The sequence below is a fragment of the Mustela nigripes genome, chromosome 12 (genome assembly GCF_022355385.1).
Source record: "Mustela nigripes isolate SB6536 chromosome 12, MUSNIG.SB6536, whole genome shotgun sequence".
NCBI lineage: Eukaryota > Metazoa > Chordata > Mammalia > Carnivora > Mustelidae > Mustela > Mustela nigripes.
The window spans coordinates 85,833,394-85,846,961 of record NC_081568.1 but is presented as its reverse complement, the minus strand read 5'-3'; the positions used below and the strand labels follow the sequence as shown (position 1 = coordinate 85,846,961).

Below are 13,568 nucleotides of genomic sequence, written 5' to 3'. Positions count from 1 at the left end.
AACTCCTAAAGTAACCATGCTGAGTAGGCACAGGGAGAAAAAGAGCCACATACAGATTGACATGCAGTGATGATGCAGCTTGTTCCTGCAGCCATCTTCACACACGGTAAGACTCTCTTCATCAAGCATGCCCAACAAGCATATAGGACACATCTGTTCCTCCTCATCTTTTATACTGTGAGGAAGGAGAAAGGAAAGCATTAAATGCCAAAGAATATAATGCAGAATTAACACCACAGCTAAAAACAATTTTGGATTCTTTACAATATGAAAAAAAAACTCATTAGAAATTCTTGTTAGGGGACGCCTGGGTGGCTCAGTTGGTTAAGCAGCTGCCTTCGGCTCAGGTCATGATCCCAGCGTCCTGGGATCGAGTCCCACATCGGGCTCCTTGCTCAGCGGGAAGCCTGCTTCTCCCTCTACCTCTGCCTGCCGTTCTGTCTGCCTGTGCTCGCTCTCTTCTCTCTCTCTCTCTGATAAATAAATAAAAATCTTAATAAAAAAAAAAAGAAATTCTTGTTAGGAGCATCTTCTATAGAACTATTTGAGAAATATTTATTTCTTCTATTGCTATAGACGAATTTTAAGTAAGAGTCACACCACTAATATTTATAGATTATGGGTATGTGTTAACCTTTTCTTGCTATGAATACAATTCAAAATATGAAGTATAATCTTAGAGACCTATGTAGCCCCAAAATTCTGCAGTTGTACCTTTTCAACAACTACTATAAGGTTTGACTTATGGAAATGTGATATGCCAACAGATTCAAGATTTCGATCATTGAAAAGGACCTTAGAGCTCATCTATTCTTAAGTCTGAAGGCCCATCACAGGTGCTTTTTGTGGGTCTATAAACTGGTTCAACTTTCCTAGAAACTAAGCTAAAACATACGTCACATTGTTAATAAGCAAAACCCTTCAATTAGACTTCCAGGAATGTATCATAAGGAAACAGAATAATGAATATCTGTATCTGTATCTGTATATCTTCACTGCAGTATTATTTAGCATAAAGGAAAAAACCAAATGAACATCAAAAGGTTAAAAAAAATAGTACATCACACACTGTGAAGCTTTTAAAAAGGATCTAAGACATTCATAAATAATGACAAAAACATCCACAATATACTACTATATGGTGGGAGAAAACATGACAGAATTCTAATTTGTATAGAACAATTTCAATATATGGCAAAACTGCAACTTTATTGTGTATATTTAAAGTATACTGTATATATTTGAACACTCTTAATATACAAAGTGCTTATAAAAATCAGTAAGAAGGGGTGCCTGGGTGGCTCAGTGGATTAAGCCGCTGCCTTCGGCTCAGGTCATGATCTTAGTGTCCTGGGATCAAGCCCCGCATTGGGCTCTTTGCTTAGCGGGGAGCCTGCTTCTCTCTCTCTCTCTGCCTGACTCTCTGCCTACTAGTGATCTCCCTCTCTGTGTTAAATAAATAAATAAAATCTTTAAAAAAAAAAAAAAAGTAAGAAACTGTTGGTGGGAATGCAAGTTGGCGTAGCCTCTTTGGAGGACAGTGTGGAGATTCCTCAAGAAATTAAAAACAGAGCTTCCTTATGACCCTGCCATTGCACTACTGGGTATTTACCCCAAAGATACAGATGTAGTGAAAAGAAGGGCCATCTGTACCCCAATGTTTATAGCAGCAATGGCCACAGTCGCCAAACTATGGAAAGAACCAAGATGCCCTTCAACGGACGAATGGATAAGGAAGATGTGGTCCATATACACTATGGACCTCCATCAGAAAGGACGAATACCCAACTTTTGTAGCAACATGGACAGGACTGGAAGAGATTATGCTGAGTGAAATAAGTCAAGCAGAGAGAGTCAATTATCATATGGTTTCACTTATTTGTGGAGCATAACAAATAGCATGGAGAACAAGGGGTGTTAGAGAAGAGAAGGGAGTTGGGGGAAATTGGAAGGGGAGGTGAACCACGAGAGACTGTGGACTCTGAAAAACAATCTGAGGGGTCTGAAGTGGCGGGGGGTGGGAGGTTGGGGGAACCAGGTGGTGGGTATTATAGAGGGCATGGATTGCATGGAGCACTGGGTATGGTGCAAAAAATAATGAATACTGTTATGCTGAAAATAAATAAAAGAAAAATCAGTAAGAAAAATACTAGTAATTCAATAGTAAAATGGGCAAAGAAGATAAAAAAGCAACTGAAATGAAAAACACCAATAGCCAATTAAGTATGAAAATTGAATTACAAATGCATATTAACCCAACTGTATCTTTTTTTTAAATAATCTGGTTGACACAAATTGTGTAAGTTGGTAACATCTGGCTTCATTTTGGCATAGGAAAACAAGTTCTCATATATACTACTGGTGGGAGTAAAAACTGAAATTTTTGAAAGGGAATTGCTAATATTTCTTAAATTACTTAATGTACATATGCATGACCTAAAAAACTATTTTCTAGGATGCTGTCCTACAGAGTCATTTGGAATATATAAACAAAGCAAATGTATTGCATTTAATAGGCAAAAAGTTGGGTGTACTAAATGTCCATTAATTACGGCAATGGCAAAATAAATTGTGTCCTATCTACATTATCTTATACAGCCATAAAAAAAAGTAGTGTGTATTTTTGTACTGACTCAGGAAAATCATCCTGGTATCTAAAATTTAAAAAAAAAAAGTTTCAGATCAAAATTTAAAGCATGAAATTTATATTTGTTTAAAAAACAAAGATGAGAGAAGTACTAAGGAGTGTGTGTATGTATATAAAAAAACAATGCAGGGGAGAGTTTTATTTTAGTTTTTAAAAGTTGTATTACACTGTTAACAGTAGTTATTTGTATGCAGCTCAGACTGGAGAGAGGGGTTTTGTTTTATATTTTATAAATTGTTGTTGAACCTTTATGATGTCACGAGTGGCTTTTAAAAATCAGCAATATTATTTCCATTATAGTATATAGACTAGGTTCTGAGATGTTAAATAAGCTGCCAAAGACCATTAAAATTAGTTTGTGCTATGCTTTAATTTGAGGAGAACATTTCATATTCTGCCTACCCCAACAAATTCGAGTCTCTACTAAGCTTAGGCTTTTCTCTGGGCCTAATATTACACTTCTACAACCTTAAGCTATAATTCCTGAAAAATAGTCTGGATGACAGCAAAGTAACAGTTTTCTTAAAAAACTTTAATAAAAGCTGAACAAACGGGTGCAACAAAGTCATGATGCATGATTCCTGAGGTGAAGGCACACATACTAGTCTCTTCCCCTCCTGATTATTTGCCTCTTCTCTTTATCTCTTTTCATAATTATGGAGCTATGTGGAATGGGGAAGTGCTGTCAAAATATATATGTGGTAATGATAAAAATGAACAGATACATGGCAGAAATCACTTGTACAACAGTCTATAATAAACATATGAATGGCAGAGATGATCCCAGGTCAAGTAACTTTCAAATTACACCAAAAATAGCTTGACTTAGAAGAAAAAAATAAAATAAAATAAATTCCACAATTTAGTCCAATTTCAAGTATAACTTATCAAACAAATGCTTTTCTTTTTTTTTTTCAAAGTTTTTAGATTTTTAAGACTTTATTTATTTGACAAAGAAAGAGACAGCAAAAGAGGGAACACAAGTAGGAGGAGTGGGAGAGGGCGAAGCAGGCCTCCCACTGAGCAGGGAGACCCATGTGGGGCTGGATTCCAGGACCCTGGGATCATGACCTGAGCTGCAGGCAGACACTTAACAACTAAGCCACTCAGGCACCCCTCAAATACTTTTCTGACTTTAGCATTCTTTTATTGCTGGGCATGAATTGTTTCTCTATTTTCACCTTTTAAGAAACCAGCAGAAACATTTTTGTGCCCACTTCTTCTACATTATACATTTTCTTTTTACCATAGTTTTCTCAGAAGTAAAGTCACTTGAATAGAGAGCAGGTATTAGCATACTACAAGGGGATCACATTAGCCTGTACCAACTTTTGTAAATAAAGTTTTACCAGAACACAGCCATACCCATTTATTCATTTATCCTCTATGGCTACTTCAGCTACAAGGTGATGAACCTTAAAGCCCGAAGTATTTAAAGTCACCCATAATAATGCCACCTGCTAATAACCATTAAAATTCTTATTCATTATGTATACACCCACAATACCTTTATATATAAAAATTAGATTCAGGGAGTGCATGGGTGGCTCAGTGGGTTAAGCTGTTGCCTTTGGCTCAGGTCATGATCTCAGGGTCCTGGGATTGAGCCCTGCATCGGGCTCTCTGCTCAGCAGGGAGCCTGCTTCCTCCTCTCTCTCTCTGCCTGCCTCTCTGCCTACTTGTGATCTCTGTCAAATAAATAAATAAAATCTTTAAAAAAAAATTAGATTCAGGCATAACATACAGTATTATAGAACCTGGATTTGGTTTCATGCCATTCAGTATTCTTCAGACTACATAATTAAAAAAAAATTTTTTTTTTAAATACTTTGTCAGAAAGAGAGCGAGCGAGCGAGCAAGCAGGAGGTGCAGCAGGTAGAGGGAGAAAAAGGCTCCCAACAGAGCCAGAAGTCCAATGTGGGACTCGATCCCAGGACCCCGGGGATCATGATCTCCTAAGTGGAAGGCAGACGTTTAACTGACTGAGCCACCCAGGTGTCCCCATAATTTTTTTTTTAAAGATTTATTTATTTGAGAGAGTGCACAAGACTGCAAGCAACAAGAGGGGAAAGGGGCAAAAAACTGGAAAGAATCTGAAGCAGACTCCCTGATAAACTCAGAGCCGGAGACCAGGCTCAGTCTCAAAATCCTGAGAGCACGATCTGTGCTGAAATCAAGAGTTGGATGCCTAGCCAACTGAGCCACCCAGGCACCCCAGAAGCATAATTTTAATAGTTGCTGCATGAACTATTCCTAATATGGGTATACTTTAACCATTCCCTGGCTGGATATTTAAGCTACTCTCAATTTTTTCCATAATACTGTGACAGAGTTATATATATAAATCTTGTGCATTTCTCAGATTAAAATTTTTGTCAAAAAAGTACATTTACTACATCAACAAATATAAACGTTTTTTAAAAAAACATATTTTTTTCCAGAAGACTACAGAACTTGACATATGGTGAAGCAAATCCTTATACAAGAACTGAACTGTCTGACAAATTATCTAAATAAATCTATATAAATATCTAAATATCTATACAAATAAATTTTTTTTTTAAATGACCATTTCCTTAGTATGTTTGTTAGCTTCTTGAAATTTTTTTGTGAATGTTCTCTTCACGCCCTTTGCCCATTTATGTACTAAGACCTTAGGTTCACTTTGTCCCAATTCTGGCTTTTGTTGTTTCTTATATAATTTAAAATTAATACAATGCAATCAGGTCTCCAGACAGAGTTCCTGTTTTTTTTTTTTTTTATTGTAGTCTTTAGATATAAAAATTTGTGGTTACATGAAACATTAACCTACTTACCTGTACAGTATAATGTCAGTATATCAAGACAGCTTCAGTGGTTCCCCCCATATATATATTAATCCAAGTGAATAAATAAAACCTCCATATTATGGCCAGTCCATATTTGGAAGTTATCTTCATTTATTTTAGAGAGAAACTTTCTATTTTAACTTTGGCTACCCGGTTTTAAACATTTTTTTTTCTTTTCCAAAGCAAAAAGCTATAGCAATGTGAATCAAAAGGAGGAGGGTTCCAGAATAAGTTTGGGTCATGAAGCTCAAGAAATAAAGCTCACTTTTTCACTATTTACAAGAGATAAGGAGTAACAGAAAGAGCCCTGAACTAGAAGTCAAGATACTTCCTTTGCTCAGCTGAGCTGCATGACCTCTTTTGGCTTCAGTTATCACTAAACCATGTAAACTTAAGAAATCTCTAATTCCCCCCAAAACTTGTAAAACTCTGCAATTCTAAAACCAATTCATTTAATAAAAAATAAGAAAATCTAGACATTTACTTTTTCCATATATCTTCTCCATTCTTTTCTTTACAAATCCCTTGACCTCATTACTTTTCATTCTTCATCAATTTTGAAGTAGTAATAATACTTTAAAAAATTGCTGATATGAAGATGGGACTTAATCACTAAGACTAGTGCTTCTCAAACAGGTGCCTCGGGAACATATAGGAGGTGCCCTTTTAAGAGAAGCAGCATTCCTTTTCTGGAGTGATTTTAAAAACTCATTTTTACCAGTGAAGGAACCAATGAAGGAACCCAATAAAGAACTTAGAAAAGAAAGAAAATTCACATGAGAATTGAAAATTTTTTCACACCTGTCATTTTGGGCTGTATTTCAGATCCTCAGCATTACGTGTTCATTCTTATTAGCAGCTAGGCAATGGAAGAGTTTGAGAAGCATTGTAGATTTTAAATACCTGTGATTAACAGCTCCTGTATCACTTAATTACAAATGATTAATCTGTTTAGAAGAGCATCCTTGTGTTCTCACACATAAAACAGCCTGTAATGAGGATTCTGTGAAAATATCTATGAAAGAAGTAGCGATGTCATACAATTTAAGGTACTACATGGGAAACTGATTTTGGAAAACCACTTTGGCGTGTATATAATTTGTTTATAAAAGAACTAAAGACTTATTTTTTACACAGTAGCTCAACTTCACTGTCTGCCAAAGAGTGGTAAAACCATGTAATGAGGTTTGTATAAGAACAGAATGAGAAACCATATTAGGTGCTTGGCAAAAAGTAATGATTGATAAACAGTAGCCACTTATATTTTATACTTGCCACCTGATTTTTCTTATGAAGTGCCTATTATATTCTGATTTTTATGGTGCCATTTTTCAACAGTGTAGTTTTTCAGGATGAAAAGTCCATATATATATATGTATGTATATATGTATGTATACACACAAATACTCAGATGACCTTTAAATATTGTTTACCCTTGATTTTAACTTCAAAGCCAAGATTCAGTAATTATTTTCGAGCAACTTAACAAGTAAATATAAAAAATTACCCCTATAATTAAAAAGTAACACTGGATTAATGCTTTTAATTCCTTAAATTGTACTAACCTGTTTTCTGAACTAGATGTAGAAGTACTAGATGATGACAATGTATGAGAATTTGACATGCGTGAAACAAACTTCTGGATGGTGTTACGAGATGGAGCTTTGATCCTTGAGCTACGCCTACTGTGGTATTTCTGGAACAAACTTTCAACCTAACATTGAAAAAAAACAGTAACAATGATATTCGCACTATAATATACATATAAAGAGTTCTAGAGGTTCCACTGTCTTTTATTTCATAAAATTTTTCACAAAGCCAATCTTAAGAGCTTCAAAAATAAGAACATATATAGCTTACTATGGACAATATTTACTATAACATGTCAGTGTTTACTTTCTTTTCAATCTGGAAGAAAAAACTAGTCAATGAATTATAAGAGATAAGTCTCAAATAATTCTTAAATATCTTCACACCTTCAAAATGTCTCTTTAAATTTATAGCTCACGAGAAATTGCCACGAATGAGCCATAAAAAATTGTTAGCAGTTTTACTCTAAAGCATTTATTAAAAATTACCTCAAAATTCTTTAAAGTTTTTCTCCATAACATTGGGTCTGAAGGTTCTAGTTGAAACACCCGGAGCATAACAAACAACAGATGAATACAAAAAGTTCCACGGCCACAGCTGCAGTTCTAAAGAGTTACAGAGAATTTATCGGTAATAAATCTGTGGTTCCATCAGAATTCCCAAGATGATCACTTTTTTAAAATTTCCAAGTTTAACAATGTTTCTGTTAATTTGCTTCATTATTCTTACATAGTAAAGTATATAAGAATATGTAAGAAAAGTCTACACTATGACTTAATCTCTTATTTTTGGTGAATTTATTAAATCAGATTTGTGGTCTAAAGTATATTGAGTCATACTAGAGACCTTCACAAATACATCAAATAAAAATGTTTATTAGCCCAAAATATATTTTAAATTCACTTTAGTTAACTAAAGAGAATTAACTCATCTAAATTTAAACTGTTATAGTACATACATTTGAGTTAATACCAGATACTAATAAAATGTAAAATGGTGAAAAATCCTACCTGAGGCCCGATAAACACCCGGTATTTGTTGTCTGGGCTGTCTCCTCCAATTAGGAAAGAGTTGGGTCCTATTTGTTGCAATAAGTACAGCCTGGCCCGCATAACTTTGTTTACACGGCGGTTTGTCTCCTCAGGGCTGTATGGTGAGAAGCCATCTGGTGAAGGGGCTCTTCGAGGTGGTGTGACTCGCCCACTCTGAAACTTCACAACGTTATTTTTGTGTTAGGTATATTACTTACTTCTTGATAAGAATCAATGACCTCCAAAAGGGTCATACCAGATATGGCCACGTGGCATTTTATATTCTGAAAAAATGCTCCAAAATATAATGGGACAAAATTTGTTTTGCAAATGCTTATCTGACATATGCATCACAAATAAACTTCTAAAATCTCAGTCATCCTTATAACTAATGACAAATATTTGGCCAAGTGAGACAACTATGTGGTAGTTTTACAAAATGTAAATATTTGAGTTCTTTGAAAAGCATCAGGTAAATCAAGATTAAAAGCATAAAAATTCATCCATAAGCAAGCAAAATGAATTGTTTCTTTCTAGTGATAAAAATTAAACATCCAATTCCCTGGCTTCCACTTAACATGTTACTAAATGTTCTTTGCAACTGGTAATTTATAACTACCATGGAATTCCTCCCATATATTCTATAGAGAACTAGTAAGTGACTTTCCCCAGATTAAGACATTTCACTGAAGGCAGACAAAATCTCCTGTGGTCAAGGTGATATATACCACTCATTCCACTCCATTGATTCCCCTAGAACTTGGACTTTCTATAGTAATGCCCAGGGGGAATTCTAGTACTTTTTGATGCCTCGTTTAATTGCTAAAGATAATAAATGCTAGTGAGAACACGAGGCTAGATTAGAACCTTCATACAGTGCTGGTGGGAAAATAAAATGGTACAGCTGCTTTGGAAAACACAAGCCAGCAATTCCACCTTCGGGTATAAACCCAAGAGAGGTGAAAAAATACAAAGAGATCTGTACATAAGTGTTCCAAACAGCATTATTCATAACAACCAAAGACTGGAAACAACCCAGAAGTCCAGCAACTAACAAATGGATAAACCAAATGTGTTTATCCATACAAAAGACTGTTATTCTATAGTTAAAAATGAAGTACCTCCAAACAGAATTACAGAGAATTGGGTCAACTGGAAATTAGTTTTGAATGTTAAACAAACAAACAAAAAACCCCATGAATATGGCATAGCTAATATTTTTACGTTAAAATACGTATGTATGTGGCAAAAATCAACACACACATTGATAAACATATTTTGTGGGGGGATTAAAAACAAAAACAAAAAAAACCCAAATGGGGTACTGGTACAAGTTATACTATGGATGAACCTCAAAAATATGATAGGTGACAGAAACCAATAAAAAAAAAACACATATACTGAATGATTCCATTTACTGTTTATGAAATAACTAGAACAGGCAATTATATATAGACTAAGAAAGCAGATTAATAGTTGCCAAGGGCTGGGCAGAGACTGCTAATTGGTCTGTGGTTTCTTTTTGGGGTGATAGAAATGTTTTAAAGTTGACTATAGTGATGGCTACAACTCTGGATAGACCAAAACCCAATGAATACTACAATTTAAACAGGTGAATTATACAGTATAGGAATTATATCTCAATCCAGCCATTACTTTTTTAGTAGGCATTTATTAAAAAGTAAAAGAAAAAACAAGTACACATGCACATGCTATATGACCTAAGTATTCAGACTATGGATATGCTCACAGATGTGTAAAATGCCATATGCATAAAAAGTATGTTTGCAGGACCATTTTTTTTTTTTAGTAATGAAAACAAGGAATATACATGTCCATTAATTAGTATGCAGTTCATTAAATAAAGTATGATTTATACAGATAATGAAATGCTAAACTTAGTGTTAAAAAGAACAAGAGGTAATTCTGACTAACATATATCCTAAAGTGGGGGAGTGAAGGGGAAATGCAATTCTGTATACACTTGTGGTAGACTTTTATACTTTGATGGCCCCTGTACCTCCCTGTATTTACACCCTTGTGTAGTCCCCCATCACACTGATTCTGGATATACAACTAGCATGGAACTACCTTTGGGCAATAAGGCATTAGGAAACAAGGCAGTTTGAAAAAAGCTTCCACACTGGACTTGCCCTCTTGATACACTTTTTTTTTTTTTTTGGGTCTCATAGTTCGAGAGGCTACAAGTCCAAGAACAGGTGTGTCAGCAGGGTTCCCTCTGAGGACAGAGAGAATCTGTTCCATGCTCTCTCCTAGTTTGCAAAACTTGGTGTTGCAACCTAACTTCCATGCTATGAGGAAGAGATGCCAACAGCCTCCAACTGTTCTGGTATCCCAGCTGAAGCACCAGACACATGAGTGAGGAAGCATCTTGGATATTCCAGCTTCAGCAGATATCATGAGGAACAGACATAAGTCATTCTTGCTGAGCCCTGCCTAATTTACATGAGCAAAACCAAGATTGTTCTTGTTTTAAGTTTAAAAATAATGGCTCATTTAAAGATGTGTCAACATAAAGCCAATAAATACTGTTAGGTAGTTTGGACTTTAATGTAAAAAAAATTATTTAAAATTTACTTTTGGAAGGATTTATGTGCTGATCAGAGGAAAACCAGATGCCCCCCTGTGGTCATGATCTTAGTCATTCTACCACCTACTCATTTGCTCTTTGCTCTTCAAGTTCAGAAAGTAAAATTTAACTTGCATTTCTTCACTAGAAGTCTTTCTCTCTCTCAGAAAGTTAGCACCTACATTTTGCAAATCTCTCTAATGTCTGATTTAATACAGAAGACAGCTGGATTCTCATCCATACTTCTGCATTGCGTCTGCTGTGATAATGACATTTTGGTTAAAGTACATGAAGAAAATGTGGCTTCACAAATATATGCAGCTGGAAAAGGTATTTTAAAAGACTCTTCCAATAATTATGAACACTCTTCTTTGATACTAGTCCCAAGACTGTGATATGAAATCTGAAACCAGATCAACAAACTTTTCCTACTCTTACACATGAAAATCCAGATCTGTCTTTCACAATTTGAATGGATCATTTACCTAAGGATGATTCTGTTTCATCATGCATTGGTCATTAAGAAAATACTGGTTCACCAAGTTATGCAGATTTCCTAAATGTTTATGCATTTCACTGTGCAATACATTAAAAAAAGGTCACATTTGGTAACATCACCAATCTTGTTAGAAAATTCAAGTATTGGGAAACTGCCAAGTTTATAGTGGTGGATATGAGTTTCCTGAAATTCTAAACTCCCTAGTTAAAAAACATTTCAATTTTCTTTCTTGAAGTTCCTTCCTTCACTTAACTTGTCTTAAGGAAAATGTCTGCCAAAAATACCCCGATTCCTGTTGTCATAGCCTTAATTTAGGTGAATGCATCAGCTTTACCCACCACTGTAAATGTTTATGCAGTTAAAGAGGCAAGTGAGATCTCAGTTTTATTACAAAATTTGTTTTGATCTAATGGATCCACAGAAAAGGTCTCAGGACCTGCACTCTTCCCCCAACCAAGGGTTTGTGGACTACACTTGGAGAAATGTTGCTGTAACAGATGGCTAGCCAATCTTTTCTGTGTTATAAATGTATCAAAAAATTATAGAAACTTAATATACTTTTTGAAACATTAACTTACAGGCACTGGAGAAACTCTTTTTCTCCGAACTCCTGGAGATTCCGACTTCACTGAGCGACCCGATGGGGAGCTGCCAGGAGAAGGACTACGTCGGCCTTTGGGAGCGGGTGACGTGGTGCTCGCCTGGCCCTCTCCTTGTGACTCAGTTGCCAAGTTGTGAATTTCAGAACCATCTCCTTTAATAGGGATTGGTTTTACCACCTAAATTAAAATTCCCATATTCTGATTACTTAACAATATAAAAAACGAAGTAAATTTAAACACAGGAGACCAAAAAATGAATTCAAGTTTTCATTACACAATGTTATACAAATATAACAACTTATCAACTTTTATTTAGTATTACTTCAAACAATGAATGTTAAGACTATTTTTACCCACAGATTTCATTCATTTAGGCTTTATCACTAGTTAAAATGTTACATATAATTTTAGAATTTAGTATTATCTGTTATTATGTCCCCTAAATCACTTAACATTCAAAATCAATAATCATAGGTTAGTAAACAAACATGAAAAATAAGCACTTTTACCTTCTACAGTTAATTTATTCAACTAGATTCAAGGAGATGTTTTCTTTTTCATTTCTATTGAGAAAATGCAGGATCTTGAAAACAATAATGGGCATAATTTAAATGCCCAAATAGTTTGATTAATATAAAACCATTTTGCCTTTTTTTATACAATGTTTTATTACAGTAGTTTAGACATGTATTTCAAAATCATCAAAGAAAACTACACATTTAAAGAGCAATGTCTCAAGGAGAAAGGCAGCTTGCAAGACCTGTTGTTTCTCAACAGACCTAATCTGGCTCTGACCAAAAGGCTAAACCCTGTAACCTTAGCCAACCTTCCCTGCCTTTCTCCCACTACTGTTTTACTCTACTAGCCTGCTGAAGTGCCTACCAAACATGACTAACCTGACATCTTCCTTGGCTTTCACTCCCACTTTCCCTGCTAATCACATCTCCAGCCTGTAGCACACCAGGCAGCATACCTTCACCTGGTAAAAACTCCCATCTTTTTTATTTTTTTTTAATATTTTATTTATTTAATAGACAGAGGAGACACAGACAGAGATGGAACACAAGCAGAGAGAGTGAGAGAGGTAGAAGCAGACTCCCCTCTGAGCAGGGAGCCCGATGCAGGACTCGGTCCCGGGACCCTGGGATCAAGACCCAAGCCAGGCAGATGCGTAACAACTGAGCCACCCGGGCATCCCAAAACTCCCATCTTTTAAGGGTCAGTTAAAATCCAGATGTGCACTTAACTTTGTCAGCCTGACATTTTTCTTCTAAGTTGTTACTGTTCTCTGCCCACTCTACACATTTGGCATACAGTCGCATACTGTTCTGTGATATTTCATGCCTTTATTTTTAAGTTCCATTTTTATAATTGGGAGATATTTATACCTCACATTTTAAGAAGGACCTGATTTAAACTACATAAGCATAATAAAAACAAACAAAAGCAGAGTCCCCAAGTAGACTATAAACTTCTTAAGGGTAATATGAAATCTGTAAACTGTGAGAGGGTAGCATAACTGAATTTAAGGACTGTAAGTCGTGTCTTATTCCATACATCTCTTCCCTCTTTACAGATAACGTACTCAAGAATTTGTTGGAAAGGGGACAGTGAGAAAAAACTGAATTTAACCTTAGATAACTGAATGTCCTTAGTTTATATGTCATAAAGGATTGGCTTTTTTGGCTTCTTTTCAAAAAAGTTGTGATTTCTGCTTTATGGTATTCTCAAAAGATCTGGACTCTCCATCAGCACAAGGAGCTCCAGAAAGCACATTCAAA

At 35.4% G+C, this 13,568-nt stretch overlaps 1 protein-coding gene and 1 long non-coding RNA gene across 4 annotated transcripts in view; one reads left to right on the top strand and one right to left on the bottom strand.

Moving 5' to 3' along the window:
- Positions 1-11,851, top strand: part of LOC132028651 (uncharacterized) — a 65,564-nt gene extending 53,713 nt beyond the window's left edge. Inside the window, exon 3 of the long non-coding RNA XR_009407491.1 lies at positions 11,766-11,851. This is a non-coding gene — a long non-coding RNA (uncharacterized LOC132028651). The remainder of the gene's footprint in view (positions 1-11,765) is intronic.
- Positions 1-13,568, bottom strand: part of MAP3K1 (mitogen-activated protein kinase kinase kinase 1) — an 80,012-nt gene that overhangs the window by 19,855 nt on the left and 46,589 nt on the right. For all 3 annotated transcript variants that reach the window (XM_059417896.1, XM_059417898.1, XM_059417899.1), the window contains exons 3-7: positions 11,764-11,964; positions 8,076-8,276; positions 7,554-7,670; positions 7,041-7,189; positions 54-175 (exon numbers count right to left, since the gene is read on the bottom strand). In XM_059417896.1, the coding sequence (XP_059273879.1) occupies positions 54-175; positions 7,041-7,189; positions 7,554-7,670; positions 8,076-8,276; positions 11,764-11,964 (790 nt within the window). The remainder of the gene's footprint in view (positions 1-53; positions 176-7,040; positions 7,190-7,553; positions 7,671-8,075; positions 8,277-11,763; positions 11,965-13,568) is intronic.